Genomic DNA, 27,991 nt, shown 5'->3' with positions numbered 1-27,991 from the left:
TGTTTTTTTTCTTCTGTTAAATGAGTGCGCAGGCGTAATAAACATGTTGAACCACAGTTAGTTACGAGATTTCTTCATCTCAGATCTTTATGCTATATTTGTACTCAGTCTAGAAATCTAACTATCAAACCAAGAAAACCAAAAATATTTTACTAAAATATATTAGGTTACTACAAAGTCTTCACAAATAATGTATTGAAAAGTCTAGGAAAATTAAAAAATATTCAGGAGAAAACAGCCAACACCAATTTTTTTTCATAAAACTAAAAATGAAAAATTCAGATTTTAAATTCAATCTGATCATTATTGGCCAGTTAAACTGTGATGAATAAAAATAACAGAGCAGCAGTAAAACATTGAAAAACCACAAATAATCATCGAATAAATTAACAGTTATTTTTACTTTATAATATTGTTGTTGCTACATAAATATATACAAAACACTATACTAAGGTATTTATCTCTATTATTAAAATAAATGTATCAGAATATGAGTGAAACGAACGGAATTGAACTAGGAGTCCAATGACTATTTATACCAGAGGTGTACAACAAGCAGCCCGCGTGCCAGAACCCAGCCCGTCAACCAATTTAAGTGGCTCTTGTCCACACCCAGATATTTTCCCATCAAGCATTAAATCCTAATCCGGCAGTTTCTGTACAGAAAAGCGCACACAAAAATAAAAATCAATTTATCTAACTATTTTTGCCTTTTGCATTAAATCTTTCGCCGTTTTGCCCAATGTCGTTGTTACTGTAAGGCTGAGCCTTTTCATTGTGAGAATTATATAATTTGTTTTGTATATAAATGAACCGACCAGCTGGATGTCTGAAGTAGTTATATGGCCCGCGGATATAAATGCTGCACACCCCTGATTTAGACAGTCTCTCAGAAACGAATATATTCTTCTGCTGTGTGTTTTAGCCAAGAAATACAGGACACAACATTTTTGTGACAACCAAGCTTTTCAGTATTTACTGAAACACAAATTAAAATTCTACAAATCTCAAGAGATACTGAAAATAAACTATAATAATCACTAATATTAACTGATAATAGGAATGAGATATTTAGTTGCAAGGTAGATACGCAAGGATGAAAAAATATGTGCAAATATGGAAGATGGCCCCTACATCTTCTAAAGAGAACTACAAAAAATTGAAAAATGGTAATTCAAATTTGACAAGCATGTATGAATAAAAACCTAGCACCGACTGTTCTATAATTTTACCCATGTAACACGAATCTTAGGTGGTCAAAAGAGTCAAATCCAGTCGTAAAAACCCAAAATCACCTGACTTTATAATAACCAATAATACACAAATACAATTTTAACATTTCTAAACAAATCATATATGACTTGTAGCTAAATGAATTGAAAAGTGTCATTATTGTAATTGTATATTATATATTATTAAGGTTGAGTTATATAAGACTACTTGGCACTGAAGAATAAAAAAACACGACACTGACACCACGAAAGCAGACAGCATATATTGTTGATACCTGATCAGGAATGTTGAACACTTTACAGTAATAAACACACGAAGAATCGCTAAATAGATAGAACCTAAACATAGCTATAGGAATGTAATATGAAGAGTGCTTTAAAACCAGTATTCAAGATATGTGTGCTGAATGGAATGAATTATTGAAATTGTAAGAATGCAAGTTTACTTATTATAATAATAATAAAACATCTCTAACAGTGGATCAATGCCAGCAAGTCTGCTATTTAATTATTATGAGATTATTCTGCAAATTTTATCACAAATTCTTTCTATTTGACAACGATCAGCAAATTGAATTCAAGGCTTCAGATCATAATTTTGAAATATATATAAACTTAATATTTCTATGCTGGAAACTCTGCATACTTATGGAAAAATGAATCCGAATGCATATATCGCAGGGATGATGCAGCAGGACAGAATGAAGATGCGCACTATCTGATTTGAGAGTCTTGTCGCAAACCAAAACAAATGTATTCCTATAATCTCGCGTCTGCATATTCAGACGAGCATATTTCAACTTACCAAAGAAGTGTTTTCTTATTGTTCTTAATAATGTTCAGCTGCAGGAAAAGGCAATTATGAAAAAATATTTCTCATCTGAATCACCAAATAGGAATTAATTTCAGACAAGACAATTAATTATTAATCTCATTAGAACCATAATGTTGAGCATACTGTGATTCTTGTAATATAAGCATTATCTTAAAATCTGAAAAACCACAAGAAATGATATTTAAATAATTACATTCATCATATATCAAAGTCCAGATGTTTTTTACCAAACGTTTCACTCCTTGAATGATCTTCAATAGATTCAATTGATTCCGCAATTTCCGATCCGCTGTCTTTATCATAGTTTTTACTATCATGCTGAGATGAAGTTGGAGGCCCACTAGGATATGAAGAAGATTTTGTATGGTGTTGTTATGCGTGTTTTACTACAAAAGCTATTTTTTCCACAACAATAATTTTGACGATTTATATGTACACTTAAATACCAATTGAGAAATGGTTAGTGTAACTGAAACTGAAAATATATTACTGAAAATATAAAATACTTCAAAACAAGAAACAATCATGTAATCCTCATGATTTAATACCTTCGTACAATCGAAGTTTCAAAATCATCATCGCTATAATCATCTTCATCACCGATACTACGATCAGTGTTCCCATTCATTTTTCTCCGTCCAGTGTTCTCATCGAACATATCATCATTAAGCCCGGAATTTCTCAAAATTTCTTTATACCTTTTTTCTGCTTTCAAACGGGCCGAATTCTGGAGAAAAAATTTTATCAGACTTTTACCTACAATTTCAATCCTGCTTAGTAGTTTAACCTGAGGAACCTGTCATTTTAAATTATAGTAGGAATTCACAAGAGAATAATTTGTGACATGACAGACACACAGTGGAAACGATTACTGACTTAAGTCATACTGGCAGTTATTGATGGATGACGAGTGAGAGGTGTTCCAAGACTCGAGCCACTCAAAAACTGTTAATTTGCGCAGAAAGGAAAATCGGAATAAAATTATGCCCTTACCCCAACCTGGTACACATACTACGGGAATACTGTTATTTCCTTATTAAATTCACACAAATAGATAAATTATTTTCAAGTTACGCGATAAAAAAGTAGCAAAAAAATATGATAGGCAGATGAAAATAGTAAATGTTAGATCACTAAATTATTAACCTGTGCTTGTTGCTCAAATAACAGAGGTCTTTGCTTTACTCTTTCATTTATATCTTTCAGTTCCTTTTGATATTCAGCATTTCTCGCTTTTTGTTGAAGCCTGTTTAAGAAAAATCAAACTTTGTTCAAGCTTTGTTGAATAATTAACTGGTTAAACGAGACTCATCGTATGGTAATTAAAAAGTCAGTGAGTTTCATCATTTTTATTGTGGTAAATTCAATGTGAGAAGATCATATTGTTGGCAGTCACATTGTATGGTAATTAAGCCATCCTATCAGTTTTTCTCTTCGTGATAAATCATAATAAATCTGAAAATCCTAAAAAGTATGAATCCAGAAAAGTATGAATTCTTTTTACTTTACCAACTCAAAGATCGTTTGCAATTCACCATTAAGAAGAATGACATATAAATTTGTTTCCAAGGTCCCCATATTTACAAACTTACTTATATTGTTTCAACTTTTCTTTTCTATATTCAGTTGATTCTGTTAAATCTTTGTCTGAAGTCATTGCTCTTGTGGCAACCTGGATCAAAAAAAACTCTATTCAAAAATTGTTTTCTCCAAAAACAAGTCAAATAATATTTCAACATGTATTCAGTTTGTGATAAACGTACATCAATTGATGACTAAATATACTGTGTTAGGATCCCGGTTTGCCATTGTCTAACCAGATAGTTGTTGCTGAAGGCAACAATTTTTTGCCATATCAGTGCGCAGTGAGTTTTTTCGCGGGGACAAATTGGGAACTGCTGGTCCAACCATACCGCCCACCGCTTTTGAAGATAAAAATATAATTACAATCTTCCAGTACCTCTTGAGCCATTATTTTTCTTCTTTCTTTTCTTGCTCTTTCTTTTAATTTCAGTTCCAACAATTCTTCTTCAGCTTTCGCAATTGCTTTTTTAGTTTCTTCAATTCTAAGCCGAGCAGATTCAGTCATTCTAGCGGGAATGCTGTCTGAAAATTTAAAATTAGGATTTTTAAAAGGGTGTTCCAACAATTTCACTGTGAAGAAGGCCCTAACAAACAGTCCCTATCATGTAGTTAGCTACTCATTCTAAGGAGGAACAGATATCCATCCTTTAGGTTTGGTATGGAGACTACCCAATTTAATATGGCTCAAATTTAGTAGGGGGCTAGAGGAAATTTCCTTGATTTTATCACTAAAATGCATTTCATTATTTACTTTCGTTTGTTGTCTTTTATAGAAAAAGTATTGAAATACTTTCAGAATGGAGGCAAAGCTTGAGAACCAGTGCACAATGTGTTTCATCTGCAAAGTATAAATCACACAAGAAAGTGATATATACAGTTATTCTAATACAGTGGTTCTCGAACTTTTCAAGTCGCGCCTTTTTAGAATCTGTCGAGTTACGCGCCCCACCTCAAAATTAACTACCACTAGCTAACAATAAGCTACATATAACATAAAGTAAGATAAAAGTATATTTTATTCAAAAAACACGTTGAAAATCAGTTTATGAAACATAAATAATAAAAGTACAAAACCCAATACCTGATGGATACGAGTATTTCTTGGTTTTCAGTGATTTCATTGAATTCCTATAATTTTCTTCATCTTCAGTCAATTTCCTGTTGGCTTCCAGCATAGCAACTTTCTTTTTCCGAAGTGCTTCAGTACGAAGTTGAAATGGATCAGTCATTGTTGTTTCTAATTCCATCTTTCGAGCTGTTTGTTCCATCTGATATCTCCTATGTAATGCCTGACGAATATTTAAAAAAAAATAACATTTAGAAGTGTTAAAATGTTAACATTTCAAAAGAATTTCATCAGTAAATATTACACAGATATACCGTAGTTAGAATTTAGTAAAGTTACCAAATTCTGCAATCCAAAATATATGTTTTACATTTCCTCAAAGCGGCATCTTTTTGAAGATTCGACTTTTTGGGATAAAGTCCTTGAATTAAATAGATTTGAAAGAGTTACAAATGAGTTTTTTCCGGGTGAATGTGCAAGGTCATGCTTCGAGCAAATTTTAATAGTAAATATTGGTATAAAATTTATAATATATTATATTATATAGTAATAATATATTATATAAGTAGAGCTCTTAAAATTGGCTAATTAATATTTGTCTGGGAATTTTCTTGAAATGCAATGGCCATGTTGGCCATCTCACTTTAGTTTCCATTAATTTGAGAATTGCTCTATTGGGACACATTTCATACTCGCAAGTTTTGATTTTTCTTAATACCTCGAAATCTGGCATATCATGAGTTTCAGGTCTGAAAGAGAGTTTTGTAGCTTTTTTGATGTCTTTGTGCCTTTGTTTTCTACGTTGCGCGTACATTAATTCATGAGAATGCATTCTTGGTGGAAGGGACGATGATTGCATAAGATCTTCTGACCTGAGAACGGAAAAAATTTAAAAAAAATTTTTACAAATATGAATGAAGAATTTTTAAAATTTGGTACTCCTGAAGTATGCGCACCAAGATGTCGCATAACCTGAACCCTAATCTGGTACACAACCTGAGTTCAGGTTGTGCGCCATCTTGGTGCGCATTCTTCAGGAGGTCCAAATTTTCACTACCCCATATTATTAATAAGTATACATTGGTATTTCCATATCAACTATTAAAGCAATTAAACCGTTCCATTTGTGTTCTATGCTCAAGGAGCAATCAATTCCAAATAATGAAAAGCAAAGGTGACCGTACATTTGAACCCATGTACATTTGAACCCATGCGTATATACACGGGTTCAATCTATATGCGGGTGCTAAAACCCATGGGTTAGGGTTAGTATGGGTTTAACTATCCATGAAACAAAAAAAAATTCCATAGGAGCAATAGCATACAGGTGCAATTGTCATGGGTTCAAATGTACGTGGGTTCAAATGTAATGGAACCAAAAGCAAACAGTGATAGATCAAATACAGATAATTCATCTGTTTGGATACGCATTGGTAACCGTCACCTACAAATATTGGAATAACCATAAACCAAATACAAAAGTTCTCAAACTCACGACCTATTATCTTTTTTAACCTTATTGACATAAATTTTAAAAGAAAGGTTTTATAATATGTGCAGAATTAAATATATAAATCAATGACTTGTTTTTCGGGACATAAATGATAACAATGTGACTGATTTACTGGCGAAGTATGTGTACCAATATGGAGGGAACTAATTTTGTTCGCCTATTTTACATCAGGTTGTGTAAAGGGACTGAAACCTATAGGCAGGAAGTATAATCACTCGGCTAACACTGACAGTCTCCAAACACAAAATATAACTAAAATAAGGAAAACAGAATAAAATAATGGCCTAACCCTAACCTGGAGTACCAAATTACCAATACAGCCAGAAATGTTAATTTTTACAGGTTGATCATTTTATGTCAAGTTCTTAATATCTGCAGATTTAATTTTTTTTTAAAATGAATTGAAATTCCATGATGTATGATAAATTTGCTCAACACACAGTTTGAGAACAACGACCCAACATTACTAGGTTGAGACATGAATTGTAATTTTGGACAAACTAGGCACCAATGTATGATTTCAAGTTTTAGGAGAGTACTTTCTAGCGTATAGGAAAAATACTACATAAAATTGATGACATAATTCTCACCATTGATGACATAATTCCAATAAACACAAACCCTAATCATTTAAAAATCAATTAAAACTAGTATTATTGTTGCAATCAATAAATTGGTAACAGTATATGGCATCACTAAGACGATAAGAAGATAAAAAAATCAATGAAACACGGAATATTGTCAAATGAAATACTCTTCTTGCAACTCAGTGGTCGTGTATAATTTGCTCTGAAATGAGTATTCTTTGCTCCTGAAGGAGTGTGCGACCTTGCTTGAAGCAAACTCGTAAAAAATCAAACAGGTTAACCACAAGAGTTAATCGTTTCGAATATATTATCAAACAACATTTTCTCACGGACCTTGTGACTATGGTATACTCATAACACAATCATTTTTAGAAACTAAGATTACTAACTACTATTACGATAAATCTTGGGAAAAGGAGACAGGAATGCAAAAACTGGGAACTAAATATTCCAAATGATCAATCATAAGTGAATTTTAGTTAATACAACATCTATCAAATAGTTATATATCATATTATAGCCAAGTTAACAAGTAAATATATCTTAATATAATCATTTGAAAACAAAAAATAATTGGAATACAGTATCCATCTCACCTTAATTTTACTTTGATTTTTCTGTAAAGTTGTTCTTCCTTCATTTTCTCAGCAACACTAGGGTCATGCACAGATGCTGGAACTGGTCTGGCAACAAATTGGACCATCGTTTTCAATTTATTTTTTTCTTTCTTTTGTTCCATTCTCTTGGTTTTTTGCTTAATATAAGATAAGATATTTATATCTAAAATATTACATCCTCGCATATAAGCCGAGGTTGAAGTTCAAAAAAAAAGTTGCCAAACTAAGGGGTCGGCATATGCGCATAACTCTGACCGCATTAAAATTTGGTTTGTACACACATAATTCTGATCGCACTCAAACGAAATGACATTATTCTAACTTACGGTAATTCCAACAGCTACAACTCGAACCATGCTCAGTTCTCAAAATAAGAGCGTACAATTTGTAGGGTCAGCTTATATGCGAATTTTATATGCAAAGTCAATAATAAACAAACAATAATTACATTATTAAAACAGTAATTTCAATCAGACATAAGACTTTATAATAATTGAAATTTTCTCTCGTTTAAAATAAATTCTTCAAATATCCATCATAATTAGGAAAACAAAAAGCAAAATAACAAATATCACTCCTACCTTTTCCATTTCCTTCATCTTTTCTCGTTCCATGAAAGAAAACGGTTTGATCATAGCTTGAGTAGCTTTCACTGCATTCTCTCTGTTCATTCTCGATCGTTGTTCTTGCCTTTCCATAATCTCCTCATAGAGAGGAAGAAATGTATGAGCAGGAGGATCTTTTGCTCTCACTCGCAATCTCATTTCAAGTTCCTCTTGTTCTAATCTTTCTTGTTCTGCCCTTGCCACCTCTTCGGAAGACCTGAATCAAATGGAAACAAAATTTAGTGAATCAGTGTTAATCATATTTGAGCCATTTGCTTGGATTCAAAGATGCAAATATTTAAAAAAATCAGTTTTCTGTCTTGTAAACTTTTCCTTGGTTAACAGAGATATTAAGGTTCAAGCAAATACTAAGACCTCAATTAAAATAACGCTTCGCAAGTTGTTACCTCGTGAACTCTGAATACAAGATAGCGATCGGAGACAGCTGACTTATCGATCTTGCACACAATCGTTCGCAGCGACGAAAGTTAGGGGATCCCCCAAAACAGAAACTGAGGTTTCGATTCCTTCGCTCTGACTAATTAATAACTCCGTAATTATACGACATAATGATGAATGCACATGCAAAATTTGGAGCAGATTCAACCTCGCTTTCGTGAGATATAGCATAACATACGAAACAGACAAATAAACAAACAGACAAATACCTATCAACATACTTATCAATCGAGATCGATAAGTAATGGAGAGATGTAACAAGGTCACCACAAATGCCTACAGATAATTCAATAATGCTTTATGAATTATTACCTTGTGTGAGTTTTTTCTTTTTTATTTTCTTCCCTTATTGTCATTTTGAATGGTTTAGGTATTGTTATTATTGGAGACCAATCTTTTTTTATAGGTGCAGATTTTGGACGAGATCGTTTTTCTTTCGCTTTTTCAATCTTTTCAATTGAAGCAGGCGGCAAATAATCTTTCAATTTAAAATCATCCCACATTTCTTTGACTCTATCATGACGTAATCCATTACTATATCCATTAGGTATTCTCCCACTGTGCTGGTATTCAATAGCCGACCGATTTTCGTCCTCAATTTCTGATTCTGAATCGCGCTGCTCTACTTCATCTTGATTTCGCATATTTCCCTCGTAAGAATCAACTGAATCTTCTTCTGTTAAGAATACTCCTTCTCGTTGATTTCTTTCAGCGGTAAATCCATTTTGCCTAACCTTGTATTTTGCGTCTTTTTTCTGATTCGAGAGATAGTTTTTGGCTTGATGGCAACGAGAATCCGCTTCTGAGTAGAGCAAATCAAGCATTTTTAATGTTTTCTGATGCTCGTTTTTCAAATCTTGTAGTTTGTCATAAAATGTTTTTGTTAGCTTATCTCTGTCAACATGAAACGGTTCTTCAATTCCAGGATTTCTCTCGACATCTGTCCATGGTCGAAAACCTTCAGGTTCTGGCTGGTAGACGGCAAGTGAATCTTCATTGAAACGTTCCTTTGACATGAATAAAGAAGAGATAACATATTGGAAATAAAAGAGACCTTTTTCAATTTCTAAAAATAGCATTGAGTGGTAGTGACTGAGCTTGAATGATAGAATTATATGGTTCACATATCGAGAGCATATAAGACATTGAGCATGATATATTACATACAATATATGTTTTCTAGTCATTGAATCTATAACCAGAAAATTGGATTTCATTTCCCATTTTCCCAACAACAAATGTTGCAGATTATACATTAGTACTGTAGTACATACCTGCATTGTGGACATATGCTGTTCTCTGTCTTCATCATGAAGAGTTGCTATTGTATTTGTCCCAGGTTTTAGAGGAGGCCGTATCATCCCTGATGTTAACTTGAAAGTTTGATGATCTGCCATGACAGTACTGCGGTATGGTACGGAAATAAATCGACGATTACCTTATAGTACTAGTAAAAACTTGATTCTTTTAATATTTTGTTATAAAAATTTGCATTTAATTTGTGCTGTAATATCTTAATGTTCAAATACTTTCTTTAGCTGCAATTGCTGAATTGTGGGAAATACATGCAGTAATTACTTGAATACCGGTCCGCCGGTACTGGAAATAGGCTATTTACATCTGGCGGTTCGGATATTCTGCATCTGTTATCTCGACTTCTCGAGGGATAAGATGGGATTTTCTGATTCATCCGTACTGCTGTAAGATCATTAGATACCGTATAATCTCAAATCTAAATTAAGCCTCTGGTGCACTGATATTCAATTTAAAATATCCATAAAGGCTACCAGTATCGCAGAAATATATACCTTGTATTCTGTCAGTTAGATAGACAAACAGATAGCGCAAGGTAGCAAATTCTCATTGCACCGCGAGTCCCGCATACACATCGGCAACGCGTCCTAACAAGTTGGCGTGGAAACTGGAAACATATTGAAAACTTTCAACTGGTATCAACATTTTATGACATCTAGCGGATAGAATTATTGCATACTCTCACCAAAGACGGGCGCTAGACGACAATGAGCAGACTGTGAAAAATACGGTTAGATATCGTTACAAAATAATTCAAAAGCAAGCTACAAAGCGAAATTGAAAAAAAATACTAACTGTACACAAGTCAATCAAATATATGCTAGTTAGAATTAAATTCATTAACAAGAAATATGAACTAATAAACACTAAATACGGTAAAAAAAACGTGTGCAAAACAATAAGAAGATCAACAAAATTTGAATGAAATTAAATTTAATAGATACAGCAATGGTTAATCAGATAGATACTTATGAAAAAAGACACGTAGGCTATGTCTCACGCACTGTCTCGTTAAAGCACAGAGCTTAAAGTGTCTGACTAAGAGTTGGATATTACTGCGGGATTAAGTAACGAGTCTAACGACAGATGGAAGCTTGTCCTCCACCAGTCAAAAACGAAACAAAAGTAAAATATTTTAGTTATAAATTTGATCATGTTAGATGCGAATAGAATGCAAGTCAATTTGATTCGTTTTTATAAAATGTTTCAGGAATTTTGTGGCTTGAAGGAGAATATTATTCGAATCTCATCCTTTCATTGTCTATAATTGATGCTTGGATACAGCCAGCCTCTGTTTAAATGAAAGATTAAAGCCGGACCGCCATTATCCGCGACATATCTTTGTTCCATGGCAGTAAGTGTTGAACTGTTCTGTGAAATATTCCTACATCAGTATATGAAACAATGCAGAAAATCACATTCACCAGGTGCCCATATAGGCCTAAATATTATTTACCTTCATAGCCGGCAGCCAAAAGATATACATATATATATTTTTCAATATTTTCTGTAGTTGAAATATGGTTGTCTAACTCTAGAAAAGTTTGACCTTGACCAGAGGAATCTTAATAAAAACATTTGCGCCAGTAGACAGCAGAACTTTATGAATTATGCCTTATATTTCACTGTAGAATTCAAAGAATTGGAGGAAGTCCACCGTCATTAAGTATGACACATAAGCAGGCCGCTTTTTAAGCTAAGTTTCGGGGGGCGGTGGGGCGCATAATGGGGAGTGATAAATATCTGAATTCATAATATCGAATTGCATTGAATCAAAGGAACCCCTCGGTGGTTCAATCTGTCCGTCTAGCTGTGGCGTCTAAAAAGAGAGGACCATCTTAGTGAAATTTCACGTGGATTAATCTATTATCATAGTAATGTGCGTTTCACCAGAGGTTCTGATTGATGTTTCGGTCGTTTTAAATTTTCTCGTAATGATTAAAAGTCAAAAATTCAAATTCTGGGATCGCTCACCCACGCGGAAGTAAGGGTTATAGCAAATTTGCACCTACGTTCATTTGCTGTTACTGTTAAAAAAGCGTCAGTCGTTACAACTGTACGAGTCCTCCAACGTAACTTTAATGCAGTTAAAAAGCGTCAGTAGTTGAATATTAACTAGCGTTTCGTGGTAAGTTTAATAATGTTAAAAAGCGTCAGTCGCTACTTGTTTACGTGTATTTTGCCGTCACTTCAATACTGTTAAAAAGCGTCAGTCGTTGAACATTAACTAGCATTTCGCCTTGCAAATGTGCGTGGGTTCAAGTGTGCGTATGTGCAAATTTTCGTGTGTGCAAATGTCCACGATCCCAAATTTACGTGTATGCAAGTGTACTTGGTTGCAAATATACGCGTGTGCAAAATGTACTGGGTGCAAACGTCAGTCGGTGCAAATGTCCTAGGGTGCAAACGTCCGTCGGTGCAAATGTACGTGGGTGCAATGTATATGTGGGTGATGAAATGTGTGGTTGTAATTGTATGAATGTAATTGTCCATGGGTTAAAATGTCCCTTGGTGCTAAAGTATAATAAGTATTGGTAAGTATTGAAAGTATTGGTGCAGAGGTAAAAATGTTCTGGGTGCAATTTAGGGGTGAAAATGTATGTGAGTGCAAAGATAATGGAACCGGGAGAAAATGGTATTCTAACAAGCCGGCTTTCATATCGATATTCCCTAAATTGGGAAAACCTTGAGAATTTTGATGAACATGTTTTAATTATCAGCCACTGTATATATACCACTCAAGAGGAAGATGCCGACGAAACGCACAACGCTCCAAATGAACTGACAATTAAATTTCTGTAATTGAAGTTTTCTGCAAAATAGTTACATAATATGTTTGAAAAAGAAAGAAACCGCGATAATTCCCTGTAAAAACTGACAATAAACTAATCAATTAAAAAAATTATAATTAATTCAACAATACCTTGGTGGAATGTAGATATATATGAAAGGTTCTCATGAACAGCATTCAAAAGACAGCGTTTAAAAAATATATATATATTGATTGATGAAAACAATTTCAACTAAATTTTCGACAAAACTCAGATGAATTAGGGTTATATTATAATATCAAACACTATTTAGATTTTCCGGGTTCCTGTTGATAACGCCACTATATAATCCCCTTCCCTGTCTCAGTCTATGATGCATTGACGAAACTGACTATGCTGAGATGAAGTTCTGTTAAATAGTAAAGTGTTTTCACGGGGAATCGGACATCATGTCCCCGCACGGCATTTTTACATAATCTCCGCCAGTATGTAGTCCTGTCAGAAAATATCGTTTTTATGAGAACAATAATCAGTCTTGGTTTTGTTGATAGTGAGTCAATCTAATCAAGACATTATGTTACAGATCATTTCATTATTCTTTTTTGTACACATCGCTATCAAAACCTGAATTATTAAATCCCCCCACGTCCATTTCTGTTAAATCCAATGAAGGTTCTTTACAAAAGTACTGTTCATTAGCATACGTAGAAACGTTTTTCTTTGTATGCATTTCCAAGCTGTATTTGTTTTTTCCTTCACATTTCCAAATTCCAAATATTCCTGATAATAATTGGACAACAAGATATGACACAAAACTAAGATAGGCAATGCCAACTACCGCTACCAAGGCGTACCAGCCGGGATGGGGAAGTTTGCCAACGTATACAATCACAAAATATATGTTGATACCTATTACCATTACAGATATCATCGTGCCAATAGCAAACCATATTCGAGAATTCTTGTAGTTACCCATCACGTCTGTTGACGATGTAAAATGCAGAATTGGTATCAAAGCAAATGGTAGTTGAAGACTTTGTAGTACATTCAACAAATCATTTACCCCAGTAATGCTGTAAATATCTGTAAATATAGCAAGAAGCAGAGTGGGACCAATTGCAATTGACCTAGTCAAGAGAATTCTTTTGAATCTTGACCATCTAAGGTCCAAAAATCCTTCCATAACAAACTGTCCGGAATAAGTTCCGGTCATTGTTGAACTCTGACCTGCCGCCAGAAGGCCAACTGCCCAAATGTAATATGCTGCCGGCCCATAAAAGCACCCTAGAAATATACCACCTTTAAATAAGTCCGTATGGGCTGTTTGATTTGCTGTAGTCTCATCATACGGAAACGCGCCTTCGCTATTGGGAATCGATGTATTTGCACAAGTCGCATTCAACTCCGAATTAGTAACTCCGTAGAAGGCTTCGGCGAAAACAGAAACAACAAAAAGGTTTATCGTGAAAGATATTGTTAATGCAATTCCCGACTCGACCAAATAATAAAAATTTGCTTCATTAACCATACGAGGTTTGTTTCTATCGATATCGCGGGATTTCACGAGTGCAGAATGGAGATAAATATTATGCGGCATGATGACGCAACCGATAATACCAACGGCTTGAAGCAACACTTCTGGACCGCAATCTTTACATACTGGTGAGAATAGACCGATTATCACCTCTTTCTGATCAGGCGCCACTACAATATATTCATATCCAAACGTAATAGCCATAACTGAGATAAGAAAAGCAAACAAGGCTTCTAGTTTTCGTAAGCCGTATTTGTCCAACATCAGAAAAACAAATGCGTCGAATGTTGTAATGAGTACCCCGCCCCAAAGTGGAATCAGACCTCCTGACAAAAGAACAAACGCTATCGCCGATCCTATAACTTCTTGCATATCAGCTCCTATTATGGCAATTTCTACCATGATCCATAATATCAGCCTCGGAATTTTTCTATATTGCTTGTTGCAAACTTCTGCTAAATGCATTCCAGTGACCACTCCCAATCGAGCTGCAAGCCTTTGCATCAACCAACCCATAATTGTCGCAGTGAACAACATTGTGAGAAGCTGAAATCCTGCTACGGAAGCTGATCGCAAGTCCGACTCAATGTTGCCAGGGTCCAAATAGGCGATGCTCATAAGAAATCCTGGTCCAGTAAAAGCCCACATTCTCTTCCAACTAAAAGGTGGCATATCGATTTCACAACAACTCGGCCCGCAGTTTTCAATTTCTTCGTCATCATCATGAGGAACAGAAATCTTATCGACAAAGTAGGTAGTGTACAAATTTTCCTTTTCTACATCATCATTTTCAGATGAATCTTCCTTTTCTTCTGCTTTTTCTCCAGAGCGAGAATCGGTTTCTTCATACTGTAACATGATGTGTGAGTTCGCTCACTCCTTCTAAAAAAGTTTATCTTAAATATGTAAATATATATAAAAAGAAGTTTACTTCAAGTTGATCCTGCTTTATGTTGTTAAAACATTGCAGGGAGAGTTATCGATGCTACTAGTAAATAGTCCTAAAATTGATGAAAGAAGTCATAACACGCGACCTTTCAGTATTTTTTATATTAAACAATTCAGTTTGTCTGGTATCCTGAATCACAGCCACTAAAACAGTTTCATTTCACACAACCTATTTCGTTACGCCGTGGCCCGGTGATACCAAATACCAAACACCAGTTGTTGGAGTACAGGTTGTCATGTAGAAAAATCTATGGCTGGCTAGACTTGAATTTGATTTTAGAATCAACTTAATAAATCTATGTTCTGATTTGGGTACTCCCGAAGTATGTGAACCAAGATGGCGGACACCGGAACGTAGTATATGGACTAGATTAGAGTTAGGCCATAATTTTAATCCAAATATCCTTATTTTTGTTCTATTACGAGTTCGGGGACTAGCCACGTGTCTCCCGTAGTATGTGTACCTAAAATTATGGCCCAACCTAACATACTACGTTCCGGTGTGCGCCATCTTGGTTCCCATAATTCGGGAGTACGCTGATTTGAAATTATCTTTCAGTACAAGGCTCATAGTACGAATATTTTTTAACGATGGTATTAATTATCTGTGGTTTCAAAATTGATTTGTTCATTCTACGCAAGTAATAATAACCATAATTGTTCGATTTGATTTTATGCAACAACTAACCGCGTTTCGCCTACCAACTTTCTGCAACATCTGAATTAGATTAACTATATAATAAACAAGCGTACAGTAACACAACCGTGTTCTTTCTCCTGATATAACATATCCGTCAATTAAGTTATGCGTTACACTATTGAGTTATGTACCACAGCTCATCCAGACACACTATATTTGAAGAAGATAACAAACACACATGTCAAACAACTGATGACGCAAATGAATATTTAGTGATTGTATTTATTGGTCATCTTTGACATTCAGAATAGCATGGCCTTGAACACTTTGCATGCAAGCATCATTCAAGACAAACTGTTTCACTTCTACATGCCGAAGAAATAACATCATGTGCCTGGGTACAAAAAAGTCGATGAGATGGTCTGATGACTCAAATGCGAAAGGAAAAGCCTATCCCGACTGAACATAAGACATTCAACCATCTGGCAAAAACATTCCAGACAGCATATACTTAGGATAGGATTTACATATTTATCTCGGGGGGAGAAAAGCCGATAAAACGGCTTAATCATATGGCTAACCACGACCTCTCGTCCGGTTACCAGTCCATGTCGGGTATGGGATTAGTTAGCCAGTTGTTTGTTGTTTTGGAAGCATGGACTTGATGGTGGAGGAAGCTCTAAAAGACCAGCGGTTACATGAACCACCATGCGACGGCGAGGTGTTGAGCAAGGCAAAATGAGTTAAGATAGCAATGGTTGACAATCAACTTGATAAATTCAAATTTGTTCGTTAATCTCAAGTTGGTAGGTTGAACGGCTGCTTCTCTTTAATATAGCAAGGACTTAGACGAGACAGGTCGTTGAAAAATATATATATTGTTCTTAGTAGATAGCATTTACATGTTGAATAATTATTACCAAAACTGCACAATAGAAGCCATTGAGCAGATAGGCAAGAGTTCAAGTTTTACTCACAAGTATATTAACGATAATGAAAGCCGAGCTGTAAACAGTGCCGGATTTACTATTAGGCAAAGTAGGCTGAACCCTGGGGGTGCTAATTAAGTGGTATGGGTTTCAACATTCGATTTTGAATTAATATCCATTTTTAATCGTTTTCAAACTGTAAATGCTTGTTCCTAACATAAACCCAATTTAAAAATGTGTGGAAAAAGTGACATTTGTTTAATTTTTCAGTTAGGTTAAATAATTTCGGTTATAAATATTTACTGTCTAGACTCTAGAAGGTTAAAAATTGAATACGTTCGAATGGATGAATCTGTCAAAATTTGAAGAAACTAATTCAGATAAATTGAACAGTTTCTACTGCTATACCAGGTTATATAAGGCAATTGTATTTTTCACTATTTTATGATCTTTTTACGGCGAACCTAAGTATTTAAAAAAAAGTCGACTAATAATGTTATTTTAATAATGTTTTATTTATTAGTGATTGCGCCATGCCCACCCTCCTCGCGGCCACAAACGGGTATTAGGAAATCGTGTTTTCTATTGCGATGACGTTTTTTGAAAGTCTTGATTTTCTTAAAGTGTTTTTTAATTCAAACCCCTTTGATGGTAAGCGTATGTTAATTGCCTTTAACTAAAATTTCGTATTTCGTCCATTTTAAAAATGTATTTATGAAAGCATAATACATTTTACACAAGCTTGTAAGAACTATTGAGGCGTCATAATGAATTCTATTGAGCATTATAGCGTCATTGTTTTGTTAAAAATGATCTTTACAAATGACAAAGCCTAGTACCTCCCATCGTCTAAATCCGACCCTGAATGTATAGGTTGTTTCTTTGGCAATAAAATTACCATATCCGATACATATTTGGCTAAATTTTTTTAATTTTTAAATCGTTTTAATATATTTCATTTCAAACATAAAATAAAACAAATTAATTCAAATTATACCAAGATGTGGAAAAATGAATAATTAACTAACAAGATATCTCTCTATTAAAAATTCATGTTCGCACCAAGTCGGGCAGTGCCTATAGAAAAATTAGAAAATTCAATAATGCGTTTCCTAGTGATTCAAAATACTATGGCTCGATTAAATGAAGCACGAACACTTGGCGGATACGGAAACAAATTACACGGAAGCGTTTCTTGGTAATAAAGGCCAGTAAAAAACTAAAATTGTCGAAAGTATCACCACATTAGAAAAGAATTTGCGCGGTTCGGGTTGGACCGCGACGTCCGATCTCATCTGTGTGAAAAAATCGTTGAAAGAGAAACTATGTTTGTTTTTTTCGCTAAAGAAAGTCAAGCAGTTTGTTAGGTCCAGCAGACAATCAAGGTATACCGCATGTATTTTGGTGAAGAGAAGAGGAAGCAAAATAAAAAATCAGAATATACTGAGGGAAATTTGAATCAATATTTAAAAAACTTTTTTTTTGTAATATACACAAATATGGGTACTCCCGTAGTGTTTGTAATGAGTTAGGGTTAGGCCATAATTTAATTCCGATGTTCCACTTTTTTAGTTCTATTACGAGTCCGAGGACTTTTTGTGTTACTCAAGTGAATATATCCCCTTCCCATAGGCTTCCGTTTCTCTACACAAATTTATGTTAAGCTAATAGAGAACAAAAATAGTTACCTCCGTTTCAAATTTTTATATGTTTTATAATTCTTAGTTTCGAACAAGAATGAATGATTTTGAAGAATGAATGGATTTGCTCCCAATCGCAACTTATATGGCCTACAAGAATGTCATGTAGGCCTTGGATCGTTAAGAAGTTTTAGGGCAGCCACACAAGACGTGTATTGCTAATCATGTACAGTGTTTTGTGTAACGACCTTTCAATGTTTTAGGGGTGATTTGCCAAAAAAAAATTCTTAAAATCTACTATGTGCTGCAAAAAACGTGTAAAACGAAGAGTTCCTCTTGTAGAGGTTTGGAAAAGGCGACTTGTTTTATCAAGTATTTGTTTTGTCATTTTGACGCTTGGAGGACTCGTCATGATGGCTGTGGAACTAACTAAACTGCAAAGAAATATATACGGCATGGTGACAATTGTTGGTAAGTGGAGAATCAAAAAAGAAAATCTTTGTATAATGCCAGCAATTCTTCTTCATTTATTCTTTATGTTATATAAAATTTTTCATCAAAATATTTTCATGATCTATCTCACAACTCCAGTTTTATTCAAGTATGATATTACAGTCGATTATTTTTATTCTTGATAATACGATAATACTATGACGTCAGGAAAAGTGACGTGAAGATATTGTCCATTTTTTTTTAATGAGACACAATATTTCATACTAGTATCTATGGGAGAATGAATATATACTTTGACCCCTATAGCTTTCCGTATAATAAAAGTTTCGCTGGTTGGGAAGTGAATGGAACTGTTAACTTTGGTTCCAACTATATATATTTCGAGTTAATGTGAATACGTGTTTTCATTGACAATGACCTTGCACTCTTCAGTTTTTGTTTCTGTTAAAATGTACGACCGAAACGAGTACTCATAACGATTTACAAAACCTATCTAATATGTATTATATAACTATCTATTCTTTCTATCTAACTGTCTATTCTTTAAGCGCAATGCAAAACAATCAGCATTGAAAAACTATATAACTCATAGATATAATTAAAATTACAGGATTCTCAATAACTGTTGGTGGTTTATTACCGCTGTATTTGATTCTTGCATACACTGTATGCGGCCATGATCAATATCCAACAGGACCAGTGCTGATATGGGCAAATGCACTATACATGTTGATTGGTGAGCCATTTTTTGTATAGACTTCGCCAAAGCGTTATTACACACGAAACATAATCTTGATAATTTCTTCAAAAGATACTCAACGCTTACTAAATTTCCAATTGAATTAATTTGTTTATGTTATACATATATTCATATTATATCCATATAAGGATTTGGAAGTGAATTAAAAATAAAAACGTGCATACGAAGCATCTATCCAGTGGCGTACCCAAAATTTTGTTGAGTGGAACATTTAGGAATTAAAAAATTGGGATGTTATGATGTAAAATTTGGTATTTTACGCAATCAAAATACTGGGTTTCGTAAAACATGTCATAATACATGTCCCGTATTTCAGTATAATGTACCTCGATAATATATTTGCATAATACATGATAATAACTTGAATCTAAAAACAAATTAAAATGCTCAAAGCAGTAATATAATGTAATGGATACGTGGCGTCATGACACTAGTTTCCAGTCGCAGGGGTATAGCCTAGTTACGTCCTAGTTATCTCAGTTTTGGGGCGATCTACATTTATGCCTTTTTAATGTTTTCAGGAATAGCGCTTGTTTGTGTGGCGCAAATTGTACCAGCCGATTCGATGTTTAACATGATCCCGTTTAATAGTGCGATGGAACGAAATAATTTCAGCGGTCTTTATCCTTTGGAAGAAGACGAGATATTTTCCGATTTACTCGCAAAATATGGTAAGAATTATAATAGTTTAGCCTCGAGACTCAAAACGAGTGTATCAAGAGGCTTGCGTTTTATTTATTTTCAAAATTGAATTTGGAGAATACTTGGTAAATGAATGCAAAATATAAATGGACTTGGTGAAATATATCGATTCAACCTAACCTTAACGTCCTGAAGAGTAAAAGGTTGTTGAAAAATGTTGTGTACCATATTCACGCCTCGAATCATTGACAGGTGAAGATATAACTATACAGAAGAATCAAGTAGTTTGGGATCGTGGATTGATTGACGTCATTCAATTTCGTGTATCCATTCTTGGTGGTGGGATTTTCGGCACCGGATTATTTGGAAGTGCTTTAACAATAACCATAATTTACAAGTACGTTATGTAATCCAATCTATAAGTTTAAAAATTATTATTTACATAGATCGCAGTAATGAGAACTTGAAATCAAGTATTCATATATGCCTACTATATTAGGAAAACAATTCTGTTTATGTATAACCACTGGAGTTAAAAAATAATTAAATAAAATATATTGAAATAAAAATTGTTAATTCAATCATATTGTTTACATTTGTATAGCATTTTGAAATTGTTGAAAGACTTCCAAATATCCATTTTACAACAGTACACTCACGATTTTAGCTCCTGTAATTTAGCATTATCGAAGATCAAAAGTGTGCAAAGTCCATAAATAATAGAATATCTGTTATATAACATATTTTGGCAATTTCATTGTCCTGCACAGAGAGAATCGTTGATTCACCTTCACTACATTATTCACCGACCCTTTTTAAAAGTCAAGAGTGAATGTAAAGTGCATGTTGTAGGATCGTGGTTTAGACAAAGGTTATTTATATATATTGTTGCAATATACGTAATTAACTACAGTAAAAATATAGTAATTTTCTTTTCTCTTACTGCAGTAATGCTATGACCTCGTCGCAAATGAATTATAGGCAATCATCTCTCCTTTATACTTTTGTGTGATGTCAACAAGTAACAATTCGGCCACATAATATTATTCATATAGTCGCGTACAGCTTATCTTTGGCCAAAAATATTTTTTAACAGAAATTGAAAATTGACGAAATAGCCAATGCGGTTAACACGTTCTAAATAATTTACCAGTCATTCTCTGATGAATTATTTAGTTTTTTGTGCCTGGTACCTGTCAATAGAAAAATTAAAAAGAATTCACGATTACATTAGACGCCCAAATATAATTTTGAATTACCTTCTAATTGAAATAATATTGCCTAATGTGTTAGGAATATCTCACCCTATTTGCTATTTATCTTCACAAGTTTCACCCATGGCACAAGCAAAAGCAGTTTAAACTTGTCTATATATTCACCTTATGTAGTATGGTTTTACCGATGACAGCCACAGAAATGTTTCGACATCATGGTGTTATTGATATTTCCTTTTAACTAATTCTCTTAGTAGTGACTACGCTGTGTCGTTTCTTTTAAACTTCATTTAAACTGTAAGTGTGCTTTTCAGGGTTCATAGTTTAATTGAAAAAATGAAGAGAGCGGAACACACCCGAAGGAAAAATATAAGAACATTAGCAAAAGCTTTCAAACCAAGAAACCAGGGCCAACCGTTGCGGAGACTGTAAGTCTGGTGTATTCGATAAAATCATAAATATCGAAACAACTTTATTCGTTTAACAACTTAAAATTCTATGCACAGATTTATTACTGCCTTTTTATCATCTTTTTTGTTACTGAACCTATTCATAATAGTCGAGTACTAGTTTGATTGGATGTTAGATAATCGCAAACGTGGTACATAAATGCAATGTACGAACTATGTTGATCGAATTGTGTTCCTATTGATCGATACCAATAAATGTATGTAAGTTCTTTCAAATCCTAAAATTTGTAAAAATTAAGACCTAAACCTATCACGATATCGATTCCATATTTTACTTAGCATCCATGAGAAAGATTTCAAAACCCCGATCCGATGCTAAAGCATTATTCATAAGACACGCCATCGATGCGGATATATGAATGCGATGTATATATATTACCTGCTGTTACCAAAGGGAGATTTTGACATCGACTTTTGAATGAGTTGACAATTCCTATGTCAAAAGTCGAATTTAGTGTTTCATAAATGCATGATCCCTTTTGGTCTTTGCAGCATCGTTTACTAACTAACAAATAAGCTAGCTAAAATATAAGAACCATGAAATCGTGAAGTACTGAGACAATTTATGTTCAGCAGGAGAGATTCGGTTTATGACTACGCAGGATGGGGAAACAGAACAAGCGATATATTTCATGACCATGACGCTGAAGGTGGGTTTTTAATTTGATGTGCTCTTTAAATTCTCTTCATCACGAATCACTTGTACGGCCAAATTTTTTTGTGGCCCCCGAAACTTAGAAAATAAAGTAAAATTTGAAGAAACAGCAAAAATTTGAAAAACAATTTTTAATATTGACAATACTTTTATTGAGACAGGTGTGCATGCATCTTCTAGCACTAGTTCTAAATCTTTCAAATTTGATCAATATTTTCTTTTAACATGAGCTTTAACCGCGACCCCTATTGAGCCCTCTCGCTACCAACCAGGGGTCGGGACGCCCAGTTTGAAGATCCCTGTAATCTAGTCAATAATGGTACATGCTGTTCGCAATGAGGCAATTTTTTCTAATAATCGAGAACAGACTCCCGACAGCGCAAGCATTTCATAGATTTGAATTTCCCATTTCTCCCTGATGGACAACATCATTTATTTAGATTCAAACTTAAAACTATTGAAAAATGAACGAAAAATAAACAAATTTCGTAACTGATTTTTATAATTCTTATTATGTGAATATGAAAATTTAATGGCAAAGTCTATTATATGGGATTATGAATAAATTAATGTATCTAAAGATAACCTCACAGTTGTGAAAATCTATTTTTTTTTTTCGCTAAGATTTAATCATTCTTCTATCAAATTATAGGTCGTGTTTCATCAACGTCGTCTACCAAATTAACTTCAACAAGTATGATAAGTATAGCAGAAGAAGGAGCAAATCAAAGAAATTCAAGACGAGTTAGTGGTATTTATAGAAACTATGAATATGTTCCCGAATATCCAGAAGAAGAAGCGTTAAACGGAGATGCAGTGGACAGACGATTCAGTGGGAAAAGTTATGAAGGGATGGGGTAAGAGATACCCCTAATAAAATTCCATAACATGAAAGTGATACCCAGATATATTGGCACAAAAACACTGGTATGGTCACGCGTCATTCGGTTAAACCTGACCTGGACAAATTAATGCCCGTGGGCCAAATCCGGTCCGTTGGGTGATTCAATCGGGGCCGCCTGATGATGCCATAAACTTGTACTTTTAACCAATTTTGCATGCACTGTAGAGTTGTTGTTTTTGAAATTTGTATGGTGCGATACGCTTGCTATATTATGATCGTAGTCTCTGTAAGATTATTTTAGGTTGCTACAAACTTTCATGTTATGAGAACGTTAACAAAACCTAACGTATTCTCGCTTACTTGATTCGACGGCGTGCTTCTCACATCTCTTTCTTCCGCCTCATGCGCTTGTTGTGTGCAGTCACGCGCAGACTCGACTTTAAATTCACTGCCGACAAAGTTTTGTTACGGCCTTATAACGTTATTTTTGTGTTCATCCTACGCATTCTTGCTATGTGATTTAGTCTATCGTTTCCCGATAGTTTCTAATATTCTGTTGCTTCATCCCTTTCCTGCACCTTAATTCGTTAAGATTAATTGTTAAATTATTAAAGACTAATTATTATTCACATTTGTGCACCAAGTAAGAAAAAAATCGATGGCGAGAGCAGAGCCTTTAAAAACGAATGGAATGTCAAATACTTTTTTACAGAATTTGGATCAACCTCAGTGTATCTCGTATGCCAAAAAAGCGTTGCTGTCTCGAAATAATACAATAATCGTCGCCACTATAACACAAACCATCTACATTCTACGTCATACTTATTTATAAGGCCCGCCAGTCTAGATATTTTGCCCCTGGTCCAGTAACCTTGCCCATCCCTGGGTTACACTCTATATCACTTACATCACGGGTCGGCAACCCCTGGCACGCGTGCCAATTGTGGCACGCGAGAGGATTTCCCATGGCACGCCAAGCGATTTGAGCCATATTCAGATATTTATTTTCGTAGTGCGACAAACCTTCTACAATTTAACAAAAATAACAAATCGACAAATTCATTGAAAAAACATGCAATATTTAACTGCAATCGACGAGAGGCCGAAATCTGTACCCAAAATCGGTGTAGATAAGCGTGTGCAGTCGATCATCCCCCTCCTTTCAAATTTTTGGAAAACTGAAAAATACCGCGTGCGATTGCTTTTCGATTGTTTTTGTCGGGTGACGTATTATTTAGGCCGTAAACACTTTTAGTTGGTGTTTATTCTCCCTGAATCACAACAATTATTTCGCGACAACGATAATAATTACTTTACTTTGCCCAGAATTGAAATTCGCTGAGAGTTATTATACAAGCAATCGAAACTAAATACAATTGCCCAGCATTAGGTATGTTTATCTCATATTTTTACAACAAAAGATTGAGTGGTATTTCAGACTAATATTGTTTATATTTTGACGCAAGAAGAAGTAACCACAAAATTATATCAGTATGGAAGAACGTTTTAGATTCTCGTATAGCTGTCATGAATTGAATATTTTACTGTACAGAAAAGTTGGTATATATACGCTGAAAAACTCGGCCTTTTTAACGAACGCGCAATCGCGGCGACTGTTTCATAAGGGAATGAAAATATTCGATTTTGAAACACCCCCATTCGAAAATCCTGACTGCGCGCCTGGCTGATTTTCATCATTTCACTGTGAGCTACATGTAGCCCCACAAAAACGATGAAATGAAGGCGCTCCGTAGTATGTGCACCAAGATGGCGGACACCAGAACGTAGAATATGTACCAGGTTTGGGTTAGGGCATAATTTCATTCCAATTTTCCTTATTTCAGTTCTATTACGAGTTTGGGGACTAGCCAAATGAGTAGTATTTGTACCTGAAATTATGGCCTAACCCTAACCGGGTACACACACTACGTTCCGGTGTCCGCCATCATGGTGCACATACTACGGAAGTACCAAAATAAATTTCATCTACTTTAGTATATATTTATCGCGATTTCATTGTCTCTGGCTACAAAACTAATCGCGAGTGGCCTTAATACCTATTACTTAAGTCGTGCAAAGGCAGGTCGGATGTAGAAATGCCGTATGCCAAAATCTCTCGTAAGCTAGTTTCCATGCATGTTATCTGATAAAATGAATTTGTTTCTCATCCGCTTACTATTCAAATCAGGTAGTTGGCTATGCAAAACATAGGCCTACACATAACAATGTTTGGCACGCGAAGGTGATCATTATTCATAAACTGGCACGCCGAGTTTAAAAGGTTGCCGACCCCTGACTTAAATCAATCGGGCGGAAAACCCATATGATCGAATTGAAGTCCGCCTGGTGGCGTAATGTTTAAAAAAATACCGAGATTAAAATGGATTCATTTAGAGCAGTGGTTCCCAAACTGATGGTAAATACTTCCAAAGGGGTAATTTGGTAATTTTTGTGGGGTAATCCCGACGTACACTGTTCTAATTAGCCCAGTCACACGGTTCATGGGGACATGCTTACAACACTTAGCCGTACAGTTTGGCTAAAATTCTGAGTTAACGCAATTTAGCATTGCGCAAGTCAGAAGATGCAATAGGTGTGAGTATTATCACCATTTACTATCAAAGAAAAAGTGATAAAGATATGACTACTGTATATTTATAAAGGGGTATGTGAGCATTCGGTACTTCGATTCAGGGAAAACGATATTAAAAATCTTGGGAACGCTGATTTAGAGTATAGTTTTCCACAACAAACAAACAATGGTATACCAGTAAATTAAAATCTTCGAGGAAACACTTCCATCTTACCCCGCTAAAAATTTGAAAGCGATTGCTCCAGCAGTTTTGGAAAATGCAATCCTCTTATAAAACCTCAAGAACCTTGCTTTGTATGTCTTTTTTCGAAATTATTCTTGACTTGTTTCACATTATGAATCTGAACATGGCCTTAACGGCGTCTTTCATAAACGTTTTTATCTTTTGTCTATTGCTCTCTGCGGACATCGCAATGAAAAACCGTTTAACGTTGTTTGAAAAAATGAAAGCTTGGTGTGCTTGTAACATTATTTAGTTGAAAATTATTATTCACTCAACAAATATTATGTGCTTCTACTGAATCTTTGGTAGTTCTAAAGTATGAGCACCAAGTCGCATAACGTGAACCCTAACCTGGTACACAACCTGAGTTCAGGTTGTGCGCCAACTTGGTGCGCATACTTTTAGGAGGTCCGAATCTTTATCTCTATTCTCTTTGACGTCCACATTTAATTCGGATAGAACCCAATTTAATAAAGTATATAGGTAATCGGCTTTAAAATATTACGTCTTCAAACTATGCATAATTGATTTAATTGCTTTTTTTTAGAATATCATCGATTGAAATGAAGCAGCTCAACACGCAAGTAAAAAATAACGTTAAGACTGTGTAGACTCGGTATAACTCGTTGAAGAATACAGATTCCGCAACACCGCTGTAACGTTTGTAATACATCTGATTTAGTTCTTTTGTTGAGTTATTTTGAAAATTAGTTTCTGCTTACCGACTCCCAACAAAGACAAATTTACTGCTTTGGCGTGGTCACGGGATTTCCAATTTGTAGTCAATAGGGCGTTGAATATTATAGATTTGCAGCTTTCGATACTGCTTCCCCGAAACGACAGATATACGTGTATTCGTAATAGTTGTTGAAAATTTCCAATAGCCGTTCAAACTGTGATTGAAATCAAGGTTGAATTATCGGAATTTCTTAAAGATAGCTGACTTTGAACTTTTCATTGTGGATTTTTTCAATTATATATAGTTTTTGAATACTTATTTGTTTGAATTAGTGATATAATTTTAAATAAAAATTGAAAAAGAATAGTGGTCGGTAACGAGGGGAATTTACGCGAGATGGCAGTATAGGGTAAAATTAATCGCAACCCTTACAAACTACGAACAACCATTTCCATATCTACTCGCTAACTGATGCAAAACATAGAGATTCCATTTGAGAATGTCTTGGTGTAGGATGAAGCATTCTACGAATTCACGACACTGGTACAAGCGCACAACTCACACACAGACTACATTCAGTAAGTTGATATGACACCCGGGTGCGTGTCAAACTAGTCTGCTGCCCGGGGCGAGTTTCTGATATTGCTGCCCCCTATACCTAACTTCTAAAATAATTTGGGTGGTAAACAGATTATAGATGTCATTATACACGAGAATAAATCAAGTAAAGGTCAAGTAAGAAAAAAACGTTTGTTTTATTAAAATGAGCATCAAAAATGTTGCAATTGTAAAATATGGGAAAATTGTTTCTAGGTTCAAAAGTCGGGGAAACAACCCTTGTTGAATAACCATTACCACAGAACACATACGGTGACCGTACATTTGAACCCACGTACATTTGAACCCATGTGTATATCCACGGGTTCAATCTATATGCGGGTGCTAAAACCCATGGGTTAGGGTTAGTGTGGGTTCAACTATCCGAAAAACAAAAAAAATTCCTTAGGTGCAATAGCTTACAGGTGCAATTGCCATGGGTTCAAATGTACGTGGGTTCAAATGTAATGGAACCAACACATACTGTGAACTTTTAATTAAATAAGAACACATCTAGAAGAGCATGTGTAATAACGCAAAAACGCTAACTGCCTCTCTACAATGTGCTGCCCGGGGCGGTGGCCCCC

At 34.8% G+C, this 27,991-nt stretch overlaps 2 protein-coding genes and 1 pseudogene across 3 annotated transcripts; 1 reads left to right on the top strand and 2 right to left on the bottom strand.

The window, feature by feature from the left end:
* Positions 1 to 131: 131 nt before the first annotated feature.
* Positions 132 to 10,439, bottom strand: LOC120330956 (protein FAM161B-like). The gene is made up of 12 exons (XM_039397951.2): positions 10,307 to 10,439; positions 9,773 to 9,902; positions 8,811 to 9,505; positions 8,016 to 8,256; positions 7,414 to 7,571; positions 5,436 to 5,589; positions 4,733 to 4,940; positions 4,028 to 4,173; positions 3,660 to 3,739; positions 3,214 to 3,313; positions 2,616 to 2,794; positions 132 to 2,407 (listed from the first exon to the last, which is right to left on the bottom strand). The coding sequence occupies exons 2-12, from the start codon at positions 9,893 to 9,895 to the stop codon at positions 2,266 to 2,268; spliced, it is 2,226 nt and encodes a 741-aa protein (XP_039253885.2). The 5' UTR covers positions 9,896 to 9,902; positions 10,307 to 10,439; the 3' UTR covers positions 132 to 2,265.
* Positions 10,440 to 12,768: 2,329 nt separating this feature from the next.
* On the bottom strand, positions 12,769 to 15,153 carry LOC120331390 (natural resistance-associated macrophage protein 2 pseudogene; annotated as a pseudogene).
* A 3,405-nt stretch (positions 15,154 to 18,558) lies between these two features.
* Positions 18,559 to 27,121, top strand: LOC120331646 (uncharacterized). 2 transcript variants are annotated; one of them, XM_039398766.2, is made up of 8 exons: positions 18,559 to 18,745; positions 19,338 to 19,463; positions 20,009 to 20,158; positions 20,382 to 20,526; positions 21,658 to 21,771; positions 22,390 to 22,463; positions 23,121 to 23,325; positions 26,676 to 27,121. In XM_039398766.2, exons 1-8 carry the CDS (start codon positions 18,574 to 18,576, stop codon positions 26,737 to 26,739), a joined length of 1,050 nt encoding a protein of 349 aa, XP_039254700.2. In that variant the 5' UTR covers positions 18,559 to 18,573; the 3' UTR covers positions 26,740 to 27,121. The 2 variants fall into 2 exon arrangements, with proteins under 2 accessions (XP_039254700.2, XP_039254699.2); XM_039398765.2 differs by having other exon boundaries at positions 22,387 to 22,463.
* The last annotated feature ends 870 nt before the right edge of the window (positions 27,122 to 27,991 follow it).

Source organism: Styela clava, chromosome 6, assembly GCF_964204865.1.
Source record: "Styela clava chromosome 6, kaStyClav1.hap1.2, whole genome shotgun sequence".
Classification (NCBI taxonomy): domain Eukaryota; kingdom Metazoa; phylum Chordata; class Ascidiacea; order Stolidobranchia; family Styelidae; genus Styela; species Styela clava.
The sequence above is the reverse complement of the archived record's forward strand: the minus strand, read 5'-3'. Positions and strand labels throughout refer to the sequence as shown.